Source organism: Caloenas nicobarica, chromosome 2 (assembly GCF_036013445.1).
Source record: "Caloenas nicobarica isolate bCalNic1 chromosome 2, bCalNic1.hap1, whole genome shotgun sequence".
Lineage (NCBI taxonomy): Eukaryota > Metazoa > Chordata > Aves > Columbiformes > Columbidae > Caloenas > Caloenas nicobarica.
In genome coordinates this window covers 72,467,506-72,483,974 of record NC_088246.1, presented here as the reverse complement: position 1 = coordinate 72,483,974, position 16,469 = coordinate 72,467,506, and the positions used below count along the sequence as shown (strand labels likewise).

The following is a 16,469-nucleotide window of genomic DNA, read 5'->3' as shown; positions in this document are numbered from 1 at the left end:
ACTAAGCTCCAGCAGCATTCAAAAGATAAAAATAACAGCCTGGTGAACTGTGTGCACAGTAGCTTTAAGCTGGGGGTTTTGGCAATGAGGATGGAGTTGGACATTCAAGTACTGCGACCAGTTTCAAATCCTTGTTTAAATGCAGGGCTAATAGCAGAGTTCTTTCTATTTCCCGTTGACCATTAAGGAATACTTATGCTACTGTCAGTTTTGCCTGTTTATTGGAGTTTGCAAAGCAGATCTTCAGTGTTTTAGATGTTAACAAGATGTTGAGGCTAATAACAGAAATCAACTATATTGAGCAAGATTAGTAAACATGTGAATGGAGTGTAATTATATGTCAGGCAGCTTTATGTTAAACAGTGCTTTAAATTAACACGCTTTCTGTCAAAGCAATCATACAGTCAGTATAATTAGGTTACTTTTGCTGCAAGATTAACTGAAATCAAGAAAAAGGAAGAAAGTGTTGCGTTCGGATTTCCTGTTAAAATGGAGGGGAGATATTATGCATATTAATATTCCAAAATGTTTCTCGTTAGAAGAACTTGGCTTCATGGTGAACTTTCTGAGCAGACTTTCCTAATTACAGCCCTTGTTAGCCCAATTTGTTATCTAGCTATCTTGGAAGTTACAGCACTGTTAAAATTATCCCTCCTCTTAATTTTTTCCAGACTTGATGAAGGGCAATCCAAACAAGAGTTGGCTCACATTCACAGGTCTTTTACAGAGTGGTGCCAAGCTCATGAGGGAGTTCACTTACCAGTGACGAGTTTTAACCATGGACACATCCTCACGTACATTGTGCAAGAGATGAGAAATCTCTGTAAACAGATGAACACAATTTTCTTCCTCATAGCAGTTGCAGAGTTATCATGTAAGAGGCAAACATTTCATATTTTCCACCAGTTTTCCATGTGTCTGATGACATGATGGCTCCACCAGAAGCTGCAGTGCATTGGAGAAAGGATTTATCAAGGCTGCATTTATTTTCCTCTACTTCATGGCTTCAGCATTCATGGAGAGATTGTTTGGCTTGTAGAGGAAGATTCACTTGCCTTTCTGCCTGTAGTCCAGTATTACTATTGCATCTCCTGTTCAGAGGCAGAGGAGAAGAGATTATTGGGGAAAAAAAGGCACAAGAGAGAGGTGGTCTCACAGACCAAGCACGCCATTGGGCCAGGAACACATCATCCTACCCAGCCTCCCAACATTCCTGGGGAACCAAACCTGTCTGGGAGTGGGAGTGAGATACCAGTGCACGGCTTGGACCTGCTGCTAATGCCAAAGTGCTACAGAAGTCAAACGAGCTGGGGATGTCCCCAGCAAGCGAGAGATTACTTGACTCCTGAGGACTGATTTGAAATCTACCATGGACCACATCCATTGAGAATAACGGTGCTTTGCTAGCGGGGAAAAAGTATCTGCCCCCAAACAAACTTAGCTTGACGTAAGAGTATGTTGAAAAGCTTTAAAAATAAAGCTTGTCTGGAAAAGCAGCAGATATTAATCTCTGCAGCTAAGATATCTGGAGCATCCTCACATGGCTGGCCAGGATGGCACAGGACCTACTGAAGACCCACAGCTTTCTGGAGCACCTGCGAGAGACCAGATGTGCTACCATGGGGCACCAACTGTGGCAATAACCAAATATTTGTGTACCTTATCTAAAGCACTGTCTCTTCTTCCCTGCTGATCACTTAAACACAGGTGCTTTCCTTGTCCATAGACCTCAGAGGCTCCGCAACACTAATTATTGTATATTATTTCTTTCCAGCCTGCACAGCATTTGGCAATTGATCTGATATGGAACAAAATCCTGGCATTTCTTCCTTCCCAAAAGAGCCTGCAAGTGTTGTGTGCTGACCAAACAGGTATTTTGAAGATGAGGGGGGTAAAAAAAGACCCACCAAAAAGGAGACTAGCCTGTTAGGCCAAGGACAGCCTATTAGCAAGCACCTGTTACTTTCTGGCCTCCAGTAATGAAATCGTAAGCCCTGGCTTGCCAGAGCTTCCGATCCCATCTCCCTCCAGTGGATCATCAGATAAACTTGTCAGCAAGAGTAAGGCATGTGACAGATGGTGCAGGTTTCCTTTAAATAGCCAGGCTCCTGTACCCGAGGGGTGATCTGCACCTTGGGGGAGTGACAAATATGAAGGATATAAATATACCATCACAGGTTAGTGGCACAACCAGGTTGGATGGATGAGACAAAAGTCCAACTTGAGATATTCTATGATTCTATAATTCTATGAAAAAGTTAATACTCATATTTAGGTTGCAAACTCTGGGCCATAAATCCTCTTAAACTTGAGCTCCATTCATCACTAGCAGTATAGTGAAATTTTAGATATAAACTTCAATTGTTCATTGAAAGAAATAGATATACCCTGGACTTTTATTCTTTGTTCTTAAAGGCATGACAGAAGAAATGAAGGTATCTTCTGGAAAGGAGGCTCAGTTCAAAAATCTCACCTGGAGTCTAAAGAAGAGGGTTTTAATAACCAAGTGTGGAACCTCTGTTTGGATCAATAATGACCTGCACAACATGGGCATTTTAACATTTACACAAAAACTGCTGTTTATAAGCCTGTGCAAGTACAATGGTAGAATGACTTCGTGCCCCACACAGATGCCCTTGGCACCCCTTCATTTGCCCTTCTGGTTTCTGCAATCTCCATAGCTGCTCGGGAGAATGAGAGCATCAAGAATTCAATTGTGTTACAGTATAGCTTTGTATTGCACGGATTCATGAGCTGTCACACAGGCTGGGTTTCCTGATAGCTGACTACAGGGTATTAAAGGAGCTTGATTTCACAAGCATGTAAATACAAAAATAAAATTCAGGGAAAAATAATCAGTTCCTAAAACATGTTATATGTTTCTGGAAAATGCATTTCATGCCAAAGTACTTCAAAAAGAAGAGGAAAAATATGTTAAAGAGAAGATTGCCATCTAACTTTAGCTCAGCCTTGGGTGAATACGTTTCAGCAATGTCTCTGCAAGATATTCAAGAGCTCCCAGAAGACCTGGAGGAGCGCATCCATCCGTGCCCTGGGCATGAGGAAGCTACTCCACCATAAGTTTCCTCTTTTTCCTGGGAGCAACGGCTCTTATTCCTGTTGTGCTGCATTATCCCTTGCTTTACAATATCATTTATTTTGGCTTTGGCTCTGGTGTTCCTCAGCCAGCCGCTGGCCAAAGCTTTCTCTTCCTAGGGACAGCGAGCAGCCAAGCATGGGGCTGTTGGAGCTGCTGCCCGCTCTGGCAGCCAGCATCCCTTTCTGCCCCATTTCTCTCGCAAAAGATAGTTCCACTACCTGGGGGTGAGCATTTTTCTGGACCTGGCAGAGGCTTTGTGGCTGTAAAGATCTCGCAAGTGGTTTGCTCAGTGTCCCTCAGCAGGCATTTAAATCACTGGTGGAGCAGTTAACTGTTGCTATGTCATGTGTTGAAATGAAGCAGATGAATGTGGTGGGTCTTCCCCCCCCTGCCCCAGGTGTGTTAAATGGAAGGCAAATGAATCTACTCGATCTTCAAATGCTGGTGCCAGAGAAGAGACCTCACCTGAAATGTTGCTGTGTCTGATGGGCAGAACTTTGATCTGAATTTCTCCTAAGCATCTGGTTGTCTCACCAGGAGCAAAACCCGAGGGAAAATGGCATTGTTTTATTTTGGGGGGTTCTAGTTTGACTGGTCAAAGAAACATGAGAGCAGTTGCCTGCGTGATGTTTTCTACCCATCGGGATCGGGAGAAGCTATCACATGGTTCATCTTTGGTGCTCAGACCCTGCAGCCAAGTTCTTCGCTGAGGTAAATTTATGGCAGTAAAAGAATAAGCCCATTGTTTCCAATTATCCTCTTTGGAGTTTCTGTATTGCTCAACATTGTCTAGTACTCTAGAAACTCTGGGATTTAAAACAAAAAAAAAAAAGTCATTACTGGTACTATTTTCTGTGCCTCTCAGGCTGTGCAGCTGGGTTGCCTTAGTTACCACCAATCCAACTGTGCAAGGAGAGGAAGAGGCACATGAGAGATAATATATTTTTAAAACCTCCAATACACTATGAAACAGTTTGTCTATAAATAATGAAACAAATTTAGGGTCTGGCATCTTTTGGCTGTTCTGAAAAGGAAAAACAAGGTTATATTATTTGACAGCCTGGATTTTCCAGCTCTCAAAAATGATACTGCATCTTTTTGCTCAAGCACAGGACATAGCTTTAAGAATAACTTGCTCAAAGCTGAAAGCTGCCATCCGTAGGCTTTGGAATAAGTTGGAGCTGAATGTATATATATATATATATATTTACAGTGGAAAATAATAAGTATTTATGTAGCTGGTTTTAGGAAAAGTGATAGTGGCCTGAAGCTATCAAGGAACATGGAAGAGAGCCCATATGAAGTATGGTGCACTGTGGGTCAAGCTTCGTTTGCAGCCTACATTCTGCCAGAGGATGTAAGTCCAGAAGGAAACCAGGCTTGCCACTGATGTGGAGTTATTTGTTAACCACTTCTTGTACCTTCAAATAAAGGCAGCTTATCTGGGCACAAATTCAGTCAGCTTTCTTCCGCAAAGCGGGAAGGAAAGAAAAATAAGCAGCTGTCCTGGAGCCTTCATCCCTGCCTGGGATGAAGCCTGGTCACAGCAGTCCAGGCAGGTCCCACCAGCATCAGGTCTAATTGCTTGGTGACCACAGGTGTTATGGAAGAGGGTGTTTCCAGATGTGCCTGTAGGAACTATTGAATTATTCTTTAACTCAGACTGTGGCTTTCGGGGATAAAGCAGGCAGCAAAAGTGAGGGCAGAAGTGCCCTTCCTCCTTCTTTTGGGAGAGGGAGGAGGTGGGCGGGGTGGAGGCTAAGGAGAGATGAAAACGTTTGTCCTCTACCACGACAGATTATTTTGCTTTTTGTGTGTGTGGTTTGTTGGTTGGTTTTGGGTTTTGGTTTTGGGGTTTGGTTTTTTTTTCTCTTTTTTTTCTCTGTAGGTTTATTTTAACTGCATCATCTACCTTATTGTCATGGGAAGGTGAGACAGGAAACAGTAGGATGAATAAAACTATGTGGACCCATTTTTGCTGTGAGAAGAAAGGTATGTTGGAATTGTGTCCTCATTCAATTTGCAGCTGTTTTTACTCTAGCAATGCTGAGCCAAAGATTTGTCTCAGTCAGGAACATATTAAGACCCTGGCACACTGTAATTTGGAATATCTTCCCTCTGGCTGTGTTTCAATGCTTATTGAGACCCTGTTATCAATATCAGCTTAAGGAAGTCCTACCCTTCCCTTGAGTGGTCACGGCTGGGAAATGGATTGGGAAAATGATCCAAGTTGAAAACAGTCCCTGCTTGCAAGAAACAGGCATGTGTGGTGGAGTAGGAAGGAGTGAGGCGTGGTGGGCAGGAGCTTACAGAGAAATTATTGCTGCCAAAGCCCCCTGTATTATCAAACTGCAGCCTCACATACCACAGAGTTTCCAGCTGTTGGGGTGTAGCTTCTTTTGTTGGTGTACGGCAAACCTAGGGGATGCTGCCAGTTTTGGGGATGAAGAGCTGAGGATGCATGTGAAGTGGCAAAAGTTGGCACAGACAGGGGGAACCATAACTCAGAGGGATTGCTGCGCGTGCATGAAGGCACCATGTAATTGTTAAGGCTGTGATTTTGTGGCTCTTTTGGAAAATACCAACTATGCGTGGAGAGGCAGACCCACCACACACAGGGGGCCTCTCTGGATTGCAAGATCACATTAGACATCAAGGGAAGATATCGTGTATGCCAAATTTAAATGTATTCTCTGAGGTTACATTCACGCTATCACAACTGGAGGTGATTTTCAGCCTTTCTGTTTGCACAGAACAGAGAGTTGAGTGCTTGCACTGGTTTCATAGAAATCTCTTGAATTAACATCTCTTTCTCACATGAGTATATCTAGTCAGCTGTTCAAAATGTGTCTAATTTTTGCAGTTAATTTGATCTCTGCTTGGCACAGTGTTCTGTCTGGTCAAGTAACACCTTGGAAATCAAATTATTTTAATTTTGATTACCTCTAATTTATGTATCAGGCATACTCTAGGCCTGAAATTACAAATATGTACTCAGTGATTAAAAAATCTGATACCTAGATGATAAAAGGTATGATACAAGATCTATACTGTCTTATAGTAGTGATGATGTGGTCTTTGATTAAACACACGGGCAAAAGTTATTAGTAGTAATGGTTACTATGTATGTGATGCCTCTTAAACTAGAGCTAGTGCAGAAAGGCTGCGAGTTTGTTTTCATTTACCAGCAATCCTCATCTCGTATCATGTTTATGCAAGAACAGAATTCAGCCAGAATTTCCAAACATGGACATTTAGAGCAAGCATCTTATTTGCGAAGGTATCAAGCAGTGAAGCTGGTTATTCAGCACATTTGAAAGACAATCTGCTGCTTTTAGGTAACTGTGTGCGGATAGTGAGAGACCAGCTATAGACACTCTACTTTGGCTTGACAGGCATGTGAGACTTCACAAAATGCATCAGGCATCAAATGTTCCCTAAGAACAGAGGGAGGTTGTCTTATTTATTTCAGAGGTGTTTTTGCAGGGTTTTTCTTTCATCAGAAAACAAGTTTAATAAATTGCAAATGTTCGCACATTTGTCCTAAATAAAATACACACATTTTCCTGACAGAATCACTTTCCTCCTCAGAAACTTAATCTTGATTGAAAGAGGGGAAACGAGAAATTAAACTAATAATAATAAAATCCCAGGCCAAACCCCCAAAGTTGCTTCATCAGTTCTCTCTTCCAACTGTTGAATGTGTCCTCCTAAACTATTTTTTCCTAACTGCTCATTTGTCCAAGGAGGCTGACTTTTATTTTCTTTAAATCACTACTGATTATTCCACTACTGAAGCAGAAGGGAAATGTTCTCAACAACCTGTTAAAACTTCCTGAAACACTGCTTTACTCGTGGAGCTGCTGCGATGCTTTCACTTGGATGCACTAATGCTTTCCTATAAGTCGCCAGTGAACTGTGCCATTCTCTAATCAGACGAACACCACATGATTCAGGTGTAAGAGTATCAGCCAGAGAGGTTTTGCTTCTCTGGAGCTTTTTTTGAGAAGGAGTTAGAAATTCAGTGGTTATGCTGGTAAGAGGTGCTGCTCAAGCCACATTAGAAAAAACTGGCCCAGACTTTTATCTGGTAACACTGGGATTCTTGCCCTGATTTTTTTTGTCTGTTTATTATTAATCACAGAATCACAGAATGTTAGGGATTGGAAGGGACCTCAAAAGATCATCTAGTCCAATCCGCCTGCCAGAGCAGGAACACCTAGATGAGGTTACACAGGAAGGCGTCCAGGCGGGTTTTGAATGTCTCCAGAGAAGGAGACTCCACAACCTCCCTGGGCAGCCTGTTCCAGTGTTCTGTCACCCTCACTGTGAAGAAGTTTCTTCTCAAATTTAAGTGGAACCTCTTGTGTTCCAGCTTGAACCCATTACCCCTTGTCTTACTGTTTGTTGTCACCAAGAAGAGCCTGGCTCCATCCTTGTGACACCCACCCTTTATATATTTATAAACATGAATGAGGTCACCCCTCAGTCTCCTCTTCTCCAAGCTAAAGAGACCCAGCTCCCTCAGCCTTTCCCCATAAGGGAGATGCTCCACTCCCTTAATCGCCTTCGTGGCCCTGCGCTGGACTCTCTCCAGCAGTTCCCTGTCCTTCTTGAACTGAGGGGCCCAGAACTGGACACAATATTCCAGATGAGGTCTCACCAGGGCAGAGTAGAGGGGAAGGAGAACCTCTCTCGACCTATTATTAGCTGGTTAGGACCTGACAATCTCTACCAGACACCCAAATGCCAGCCCCCTTCCCCTCCCCACCTGCCTAGGTAATCACAGGAATCCATTTTAGATTTTTTTTTTTTCTTATGGATAAAAGTGAAAAACAAAACTTGGACTGACCCCATATCATACGGTTGAGGAACTCCCCGAAGTTGTAGAAAGTGATGATGATGCCAAGGCTACCAGCGAAAAAGGCTACTAGCCCAGCCGGGTTGAACAATGCAAAGAGAGGATATACCCACTCTCCCGTTACAGAATAAATCCACAGGACCCTAGTCAAAGAGAGAAATGACCTTTGGTTAGGACCATTCAGTTAGAACAACCACTTCATGATTTCTAACTCCTGAAGTGCCAAGTTATCGAAACAGTCTTGATACAGACAAAATTAGCTCAGCTGTTGATACATCTCCTCACATTTGGGCTATTTGCTGTGAAGCACACTTGAGCCACTGCTAAATTAGATGGGTTTCAGGGCAGGCTGAAATGCACATAATGTTCTGCCATCACCCGGGTGGCATTGGCTATTAATGGCAGTAACATAGCAGTAAAATAGCAAAATACTCAAAATTAGAAATGTGCACTTGGCTTATTCAAATAAGCTCTTATGTGTCTGCTCTTTAGTTACAACAGCTTTTCAGATCTTGAGGGTCCGTGGAGACAAAGTGATGTTTTTCAGTCTCTATCCTCCTGTTCTTGACCTTATTTTGGGGAGTGGAAAGAAGTTTTCAGGAGTGGAGAGGGTAAGGGGAATTCTTCAGCACCTCTACTCCCAGTCAAACAGGAGGAGCAAATAGGTAGGAAACAGAGATGTAGCTGCTTTGTTCTGGAACCATTTGCAAAGCAGCATTTGTAAGAGGGAAAAAAGAAAAAGGATGAATATGTCTGCTTTACAGGGCTTCTTTTCCTCTACTTAGGCCTTCTCTTTCTGCCTTTTTCTTCTCTCAGAAAACATCTTGTAGTAGCTGTCAGTTCACTGATATTATTTTTATTGTTTACAGCTCATAAGAATAGCTGGTAGCAAATGCCTGGATGCAAGAATACAAAAATTGTCTTTATGTATTAAATATAGGAAAAAATACATTTTTATGGATGCAATTATATATCTTTGTATTGGATATATAGTGAATATAAAAAATAGGGCAGGCCTCCAGTGGTTGTTATGAGGACGTGCCATTCTAATGACAGGCAGCACTTCACTAAAAAGAACCTTTGGCTCCGAGGAGACCTAAAAGGTTTAATTCTTGACTAAAAAAAAAAAAAAAAATCAAAACAAAACCAACCAACCAACAAAACCCCACATCTGAGGAGTTTGTCATACTTTCCACAGCAGTGCTATCACAGGAATGCAGTCCCACTCTCTCTGAAGGCACCCAGCCTGCCGCCTTGCACTGAGCACCGCGGTCCAAAGAGAAGTGACAAACCGGCCGGCCCACCAGCCTGAAAATGTGTCACGAAACTGAAGAATGGGAGCATGCTAAGAAAAGAACCCGCACATGTCTGAAAAGATGGTTTTTCATTTCTCTAGTTAGAGCAGAAAAGGGTAGGGCATAAAACAGGAGATTTTCCTTGCCTCTGAGGAGAAATACCAAATACTGGGTGCCAAGAGGAGCCCATGCGAATGTCAGTAAGCGTTCTTCACTGCATAGGGCTACTATTTTCTTAACATGCCTTGAACAATAAAACAGAGAGTGACAATTGTCTATTTTATGTAATGAGGAGCTAGATTATCTTGATCCAATTCAGCCACCTGACATGCCTGATATGAAGCACTTCAACCCATATTTTTGAACCTAAACAAATGACTATACAGAAGCACTAAAGTTCTTTCAGCTTTCTAACTTGGTGGGAGTTGTGTGTTGCCATTTTGTTGGGGTTTTTTTTTGTTTGTTTGTGGGTTTTTGTAGGTTTTGTTGTTGTTGTTGTTGTTGTTTTGGTTGGGTTTGGGGGTTGGTTTGTTTGTTTGTTTGTTTGTCTTGGGGCATACCTCCAGATTCCTGAGCTTACTCATTTTGGTCACAGAATGGTTCACAGTTTTGGGGTTTATTTTTTTGGAGGTTTTTTTTTTTTTTTCTGGGGATTTCATAAAATGCACCCCACAACTTACAGATGCATATTGCTTATTTTTCATGGGTAATCACCTGTTAAATATACATGCAGAGGCTTATTATTTTGATGATTTCATTTTACCCAATTTCAATTTTTACCAAGAATTTACCTTGGATATCAGTAGCGAGTCAGAAACAGACAACACCCAGAATAATTGAGAGGAAATATTGAAATAACAGCCCTGGGTATAACCCAAGTTGCCAAACTGCTGTAGGATAGAGGACAGCATATAGATACCAGGGAGAGGTGATGCACTGTCATAGTACAGGAGCTGGACTCAATGATCCTTGCGGGTCCCTTCCAACTCAGGACATTCTATGATTCTACAGCTGGATGTAACTGGGGAAATTATTCTGTTCTAATTACCTGTCCATTAATGTTAATGGAACCACCGTGTTTACTGAGGGTAAAAAAAAAAAAAAAGGCATCTATAGGGAATTATTAAATTTGACAATCCAGAAAGAAGACGACATATTAGCCACATATAAGCTCTCTGAGGCTGTGGTTAACTCAAAATTAAGAGGTTGTGAACTGAAAATGAGCATGCAGTGAAGGAAAAATATTTTGATTCGCAACAGAGGTGGAATATGGGCATATTACAAGAAAGCCATCAGCATCTAGATTGAATTTGGTTTGGGTTTTTATGTATTTTAGGTTTTTTATACAGAGGCAATCTGTAATGATTTATATTCCCTCACAAAGGTAGTTTGAACTTTTCTCCAGAAACACATGCAAAACTGTGAAGATTAATATTTATTTTATACTGATCTAGTACCACTGAAATGGGAAAGGGCAATCTATTGTTACTTCTTCTTAAGATTTAAAATGTCAGTTTTAAAATTTATACAGTCTTCAGCATTTTCAATGTGATGACTCCAGGAGTAAGGCATTACCTAATGCAACCAGAGGATTCAAAGTCCATCCTTGCAAGAATTAACTAACATGCCTAATGTTTCTCTTCACTCCAGTGTCCCACAGCTGAAAGCGACCTTTCCTTTTGGAACACCACAGGTATTCAAAGCCCTGCGCAGAGGCAGGTACCTGGTGCAAAGCATCACTGACTGCTCGGTTTCTCGCTGCCTTGCTGGGACCAGTCAGTTCTCAGCCCATCAACACTGGAGAAGGGAAGTTCAAGGAGAGGCTCATTTGAAGGACAGCGTTGCTTGCAAAATGTAAGGTGCCCAAACGGGGCTATTAAACAACTGGGTTGTAGCACTGACAGTAAAATATGTACACGTGTTAAGATTTCAGTGCACGGGCTAAAACATTTTTCAGTTAGTTAAAAGCTGTTATCTCCGGTTACAGGGAACAAAGACAAGGAGGGAAAAGGAAAGCAGACGGGAGGTGTTTCTTTGCTGCCTCAGGAGGAGAGAAAGCAGCAATATTGAAATCCTAGTATCATTTATCCAGTTGTCAGAGCCCTGGGACACAGGGCCATGCTCTCTAAGGGACCACCTTCTACTCAAGACCCTGGCAGCAGCAGGTAACATCAATTCAGAAAAGATACTGGGAGGGTTCAGATGTGTTAATCCTTGTGTAGATCCTCATCCTTTGATGAGGATTCTGGCCCTGGCGTGAGCCATTTCTCCTGTGAGGTGAAATTTCTCAGCTGATGTGGACTTCAGGAGAAAGCATGGCACATGTGACGGCAGTAGTCACCTGGAGAGCTATCTGGTCTCAAAGACAGTAAAAACCAAATGCTGTCAGAAGACAAGAAAAACAAAGCTGGTGTTAAGCAACTGGGTGAACCAGAGCATAGGAAAGGAATTTAGGAAGCCGTGGTTGTAATCCTATTAGGCTCTGGGCTGGATTAGGATAAATGGCTCCCGACTTGGTTACATAAAATAGCAATGAAGTCCATGGCTCCCACAGCCACTCTGAGGGGTTCCAGGTCACAGGAGTGTTTCAACTATGCAGTTTTTCTATTCCAGATTTTCATTCTGTGGACTGAATGTAATCTCTAGCTGAGAATGAGAACTGCTGGGTAGGAATGGGAAGGATGGATTCCCTCATAGTCCCCAGTGACTTCTCAGAAAGCTTTGCAGGAGGACAAGGCCCCTCCTTGCTGTTGTTCTGTATCCTCCACCTTGGTGCCCAGGTACCTCCTGAGCTCTAGAAACTGACATCACAGTGTACCTTGAAACTATATGGACCTGTTCCTGAGCTGAGCCTCAACACAAAGCATCATTAAAGTGGATCAAAGCGTTGGCAGCTACCCATAGTTTGATGGAGTGGCCAGTGCCTCCAGACGCTGGCACTGCATCTGGGATGCAATGAGCAGATGCAAGCCCAGCACCAAGGGTCTGTGATGCACACAGGAGATGGGCGAAGAGCTATGGGTGGAGGGGGGGGCGCTGGTTAGATATAGTTTATTCTCTTAGGATCATCCTCCCACAGGTTGGAGATCAACTGTGGCACATTGCTGGAAACTTAGGTGGTGTTTAGGGGTGGAGCGGGAGGTGGCAATGGGGGAGATGCCTCCTTGCTACCTGTCAGTTTGCACCTGGCTCTGAGTATCATTTTCTGTCTCAGGTTTCTCAACCCAGTCACGTGTCCCTGCAAAATATCAAACTTCTACTCCTCTTCTGCTCCCATGACCTCCAGGCCTTTGAGATTTGGTGGTTTTGCTGTGAGAAGACAGCAACAGAGGTAAACTTCATGGTACTGGCAGAAATGAAACGAGAACTCCAGCTCAGCAGAAATAACTCAAAGTACTCCAGGGTTTATGGCAGGTTAGTTGCCTTTCTATTAGAGGTCTCAGAATCTGTATTGTGTTTGAAGAAACCTATTCTGCCTGTGTCTGGAAAAAGTTTTCATGAGTCTCAGTTGAAGTTTAAATGACTTCTCCACAGAACAGACTACTGTCTCCCATGTGCCTGGGAGGGAATGTAATCTAAGTAGAGTGTTCAGCCTAGTTTTATAAAGTAGATCACTGAAGAAAATGTTTTAAAGCACATAATACTTACCAGCCAATATACAGAAAAGAGACACTTCCCAATAGGATCAACCCCTTCTTCTTTGCTGGGTAACGATGTGGTGTGGCAAGGATTTCCAGGACAGCAAATGGCAATACAGCTGTGTGCTGAGGAGAAAAGAGAGTCAATCACTGATGGGTCGCAGTGCCTCTCCTTTGGTCATTGCTGATCACAAAGTTCAAGAGCCTGTCTGTGAGCAAAGCAGCATTTAACAATACTGAATGTGAGTGTACACAAACACACATATGTAAGCTTTTTTGTAGTGAAGAAGTACCCCTGCGGTAACAAGGATGGAAATTTTCTTGTTAGTAGACTGTAAAAAGTACTGGAACAAAGTCTACCTTTCGAATGATCTGCATTACTTTATAATAGGCGAATTTTCCTTTTACATTTTCTAATGCAATAAACTTTTTGTTAATTCCCATTAGAGTACAAAAGACATTGAAGTCTATTGTTATGCGTGCTTGAGGATGTCAAAAGTCTCTTCCTTGAACTCATTAAGCAATTGCTGAATTACTTCATGTTCTCTTCAAGCTGTTATTGTATTTTATATATTGCCATTTATTACTTCAGTGCAATTGCAGTGCTTCTCTTTGTAAACTGAAAAACAAGGTGGTAAACAGAGGACTTAAGTTAGCTGTGATTCAAGACAACGAGGGAACTTCAACAAGCTTAACCAAGAGTTAGTAAAAAGTTAGCTTGCTGGAGAAGCTTTTTTTTTTTTCTTCTGTCTTTTGTTGTCAAAGAGTTTGAATTGTGTTAGGCAGCTTCAGTTTCAAGGGCTTTTATGATGACCACTGTCTGAGCACAGAGGATTGTCTGCACAGGACAGACAGCTTGGTGGCACTGACTGTTTCGTGGTGGGGAGCTGCCTCCCAGGGAGATGCTCCTCACTCTGGGGAGGCTGGGAGCACAGCAGAAGTCCTTTGGGCTCAGTTGTTAAATGGAAAATGCAGGACTTCTGGGATGCTGACACTTCCACTTGTTGGCTGATTCGTGACAACTTTTTGAAAAGAATTTGTCGGGCTGAAATTTCCCTGCTAAAAGTTTTGTAATATGCCTTGTGCAAACAAGTTATAGTTTTAAGTTGCAATACCTAGGACAGGAGGCCTGAACAGCGCTGGGGAACACACAGCAAAAACAGTCAATGAGGCGCAACCGGAGAAAACGATAGCAGCAAATGTAAAGAAGACTGGTTGGTTAAATTCCTATTAATTAAGCAAATAATTTCACAGGTAGATGGGGAATAAGAGGGCAGGGCAGGAGAGAAAAATAGATTTTTGAAGATAAAAAACCACTCAACTAATGATTTTTTGTTTTTCCCTAAAGATGCAAACTCCTGGGTGTATGAAATGAAGTTTCCTCTTGTCCCAGGATAGTGGTTCTAGTACCTTCAATGTATGTATTTGTCAGAACCTGTGCTGAGTATCTGATAAGGTTAAATGGTGTTGAAGTTTTATTGCTGTATATTTAAAGTATCTGTTGCCACAAATACACATGAAATTCTTTAAATGCACAATGAGTTATATACAGCATGCATGAAAACATTCTTCACCTATTTGTTTAAGAGGCAGATATCCATTTTTGTCTGCCGCTGCCAAGTGACAGCTCATGGGAAGCTACATGTGCTCCCTCAGGAGCTGCTGTTCATACCTCGCTGTCCCACTACCAAAATAACCCTTCCATCTCAGTTATCACTTTGCAAAGAGATAGAAAAGATTTACTTGATGTTCCAGTTCCTCTCACTCGTTGGCCCTGAGATTTTCCTCTGTTCTGTTTCACAAAGATATTCTTCAGCTGTGCAACCCACTTGGTTGATAGCAGAGATCTCATTGTATCAGTACAAGTGATTCCTGGATTCATTTAACCAGAAAAATGTTTTCACTGCACTTATATATAATCCCCGTAAATGTCTGTTAGTCAGAAATCTATGTGTTAAGCTGCTTTTAGAATGATTAAAAGAAAGTTTGTTTTCCACAGGTGGTCAATAGTTTGAATAAAACAAAAATGCCCATGCAAGGCAGCAGTGACAGAAAACTTGCAGTTTGTCCTAACTTTTAGTCTTTAGCCTTTTGCAGTGGATTTGTCCATTATGTGAAGTGGATATAAGTCCTGTTTTTTCATCTGACGTCCAGCAGGCTACAAAATTCCTTTGGGATACATGAAATGTCCTTGCCAGTCTTTTTGTTAATTTAAACACTTTTAACAACTATAAGCTGGTTGTTTCAGCTGTATTATTGCTGTCCTAAGAAGGATTTAGTAGGAGTGACCTGATGAAATAATCCTTTGCTGAAGTGAACAGTTTTTAAGTGGGGGTTATTTTATACACTTATTCCCTTAGTTTAGGGCTTTTTGTTCTCAGAGTGAATGTTAAATAAGTACAAGTCAGCAGTATGATGCTGCTTTAATGAAAAAAGTGTGTGGCATTCTGGGATGGTATTAACAGGAATGTTCTGTTTAAGAAAGACCTGGGAAGCAGCTATGCTGCTCCACTTGAATTAATGAGGCTTTGGCTGGCACTCTGTCTCTGATTTAGGGCACCTCATTTTGACAGGTGCAGATAATTTGGAGCGTGTCCAGAAAAGGACAGCATAAACAGCGAGAAAGTATGAACAGGAAAGCAGTCCAAACACGGGTAGGAATCAGGACTGAATATGTTGTTGTGTCTGGTGAGAAAAAGAAAATGAGAGGGTATCGAAGGCTTGAGAGGTTGGTACAGTGATGACTGTAATGGGCGAGTTGTCCATGTCCATTGTGTGTGGAACCAAGAATAATTGGTTCGGTTTTCCTCAAGGAAGATTTAGCTTTATACTGGGAAATATGCCACAAGGGCAAGCAGGGAAGCGAGCACCTCAGGGGGCCAGGTGAGCCCTTTACAGAGGAAGCCAAGCAAGAAGCTGAGTGTGATTCCGCCAAGCCCCCTCTGGGCATCTCTGACCCAGCCTCAGTTTTCCTCTGAACCAGCTGTCAAGGGCTGTGTAGACTCCAGAGCTGGTGCAAGTAGATGTACCCAGAAGCAGAGAATGAAAGCATGGAGAAATGGGGACTCTTCTGACAGGGGCAAGCCGTCATGACTAAGACCACCAACTTCTCCACTCGCTTAGCCAACTCCTTCTCTTTCTCAGTTCATACATCTTTGCGCTGCCTCACGGTAGGTAAACCCCGCAGGAAAGGGGGAAGAGGAGAAAAAAACAGAGCTTTGCATCTCATTTACAATTTCTCATTTGTTTCACAGCGAGGAGAGGCACCGCACTGGGCGACGACCGGAACCCCGCAGCAGCACACGAGCAATGTGCGACCAGCATGATAAAGTCACGGGGAGCAGCAAGCTGGGTGCGGCAAGGAGGAGCCCACTGCCCTGACACATGCGTTGGCACTGCGGATGAGTAGCAAACTGGCAGGGGTTGCGAAAGACAGTTGCGAACTCTAAGTTTTCTTCTGTGATGATTTTAAAAATGTTTATTTCCTTAACTAGTAATTTTTTGGTGGGCCTCTCCAATTATGGAGAAACTAGAGAAAATAGTCAGGGGCCTGTAGATCAAAATAAATTTGAAAG

At 42.5% G+C, this 16,469-nt stretch overlaps 1 protein-coding gene across 1 annotated transcript in view; it reads right to left on the bottom strand.

Moving 5' to 3' along the window:
• Positions 1 to 1,047: 1,047 nt before the first annotated feature.
• Positions 1,048 to 16,469, bottom strand: part of ADTRP (androgen dependent TFPI regulating protein) — a 32,659-nt gene continuing 17,237 nt past the window's right edge. Inside the window, exons 4-6 of the mRNA XM_065629912.1 lie at positions 12,905 to 13,020; positions 7,953 to 8,104; positions 1,048 to 1,091 (exon numbers count right to left, since the gene is read on the bottom strand). Of these exons, the coding sequence (XP_065485984.1) occupies positions 1,048 to 1,091; positions 7,953 to 8,104; positions 12,905 to 13,020 (312 nt within the window). The remainder of the gene's footprint in view (positions 1,092 to 7,952; positions 8,105 to 12,904; positions 13,021 to 16,469) is intronic.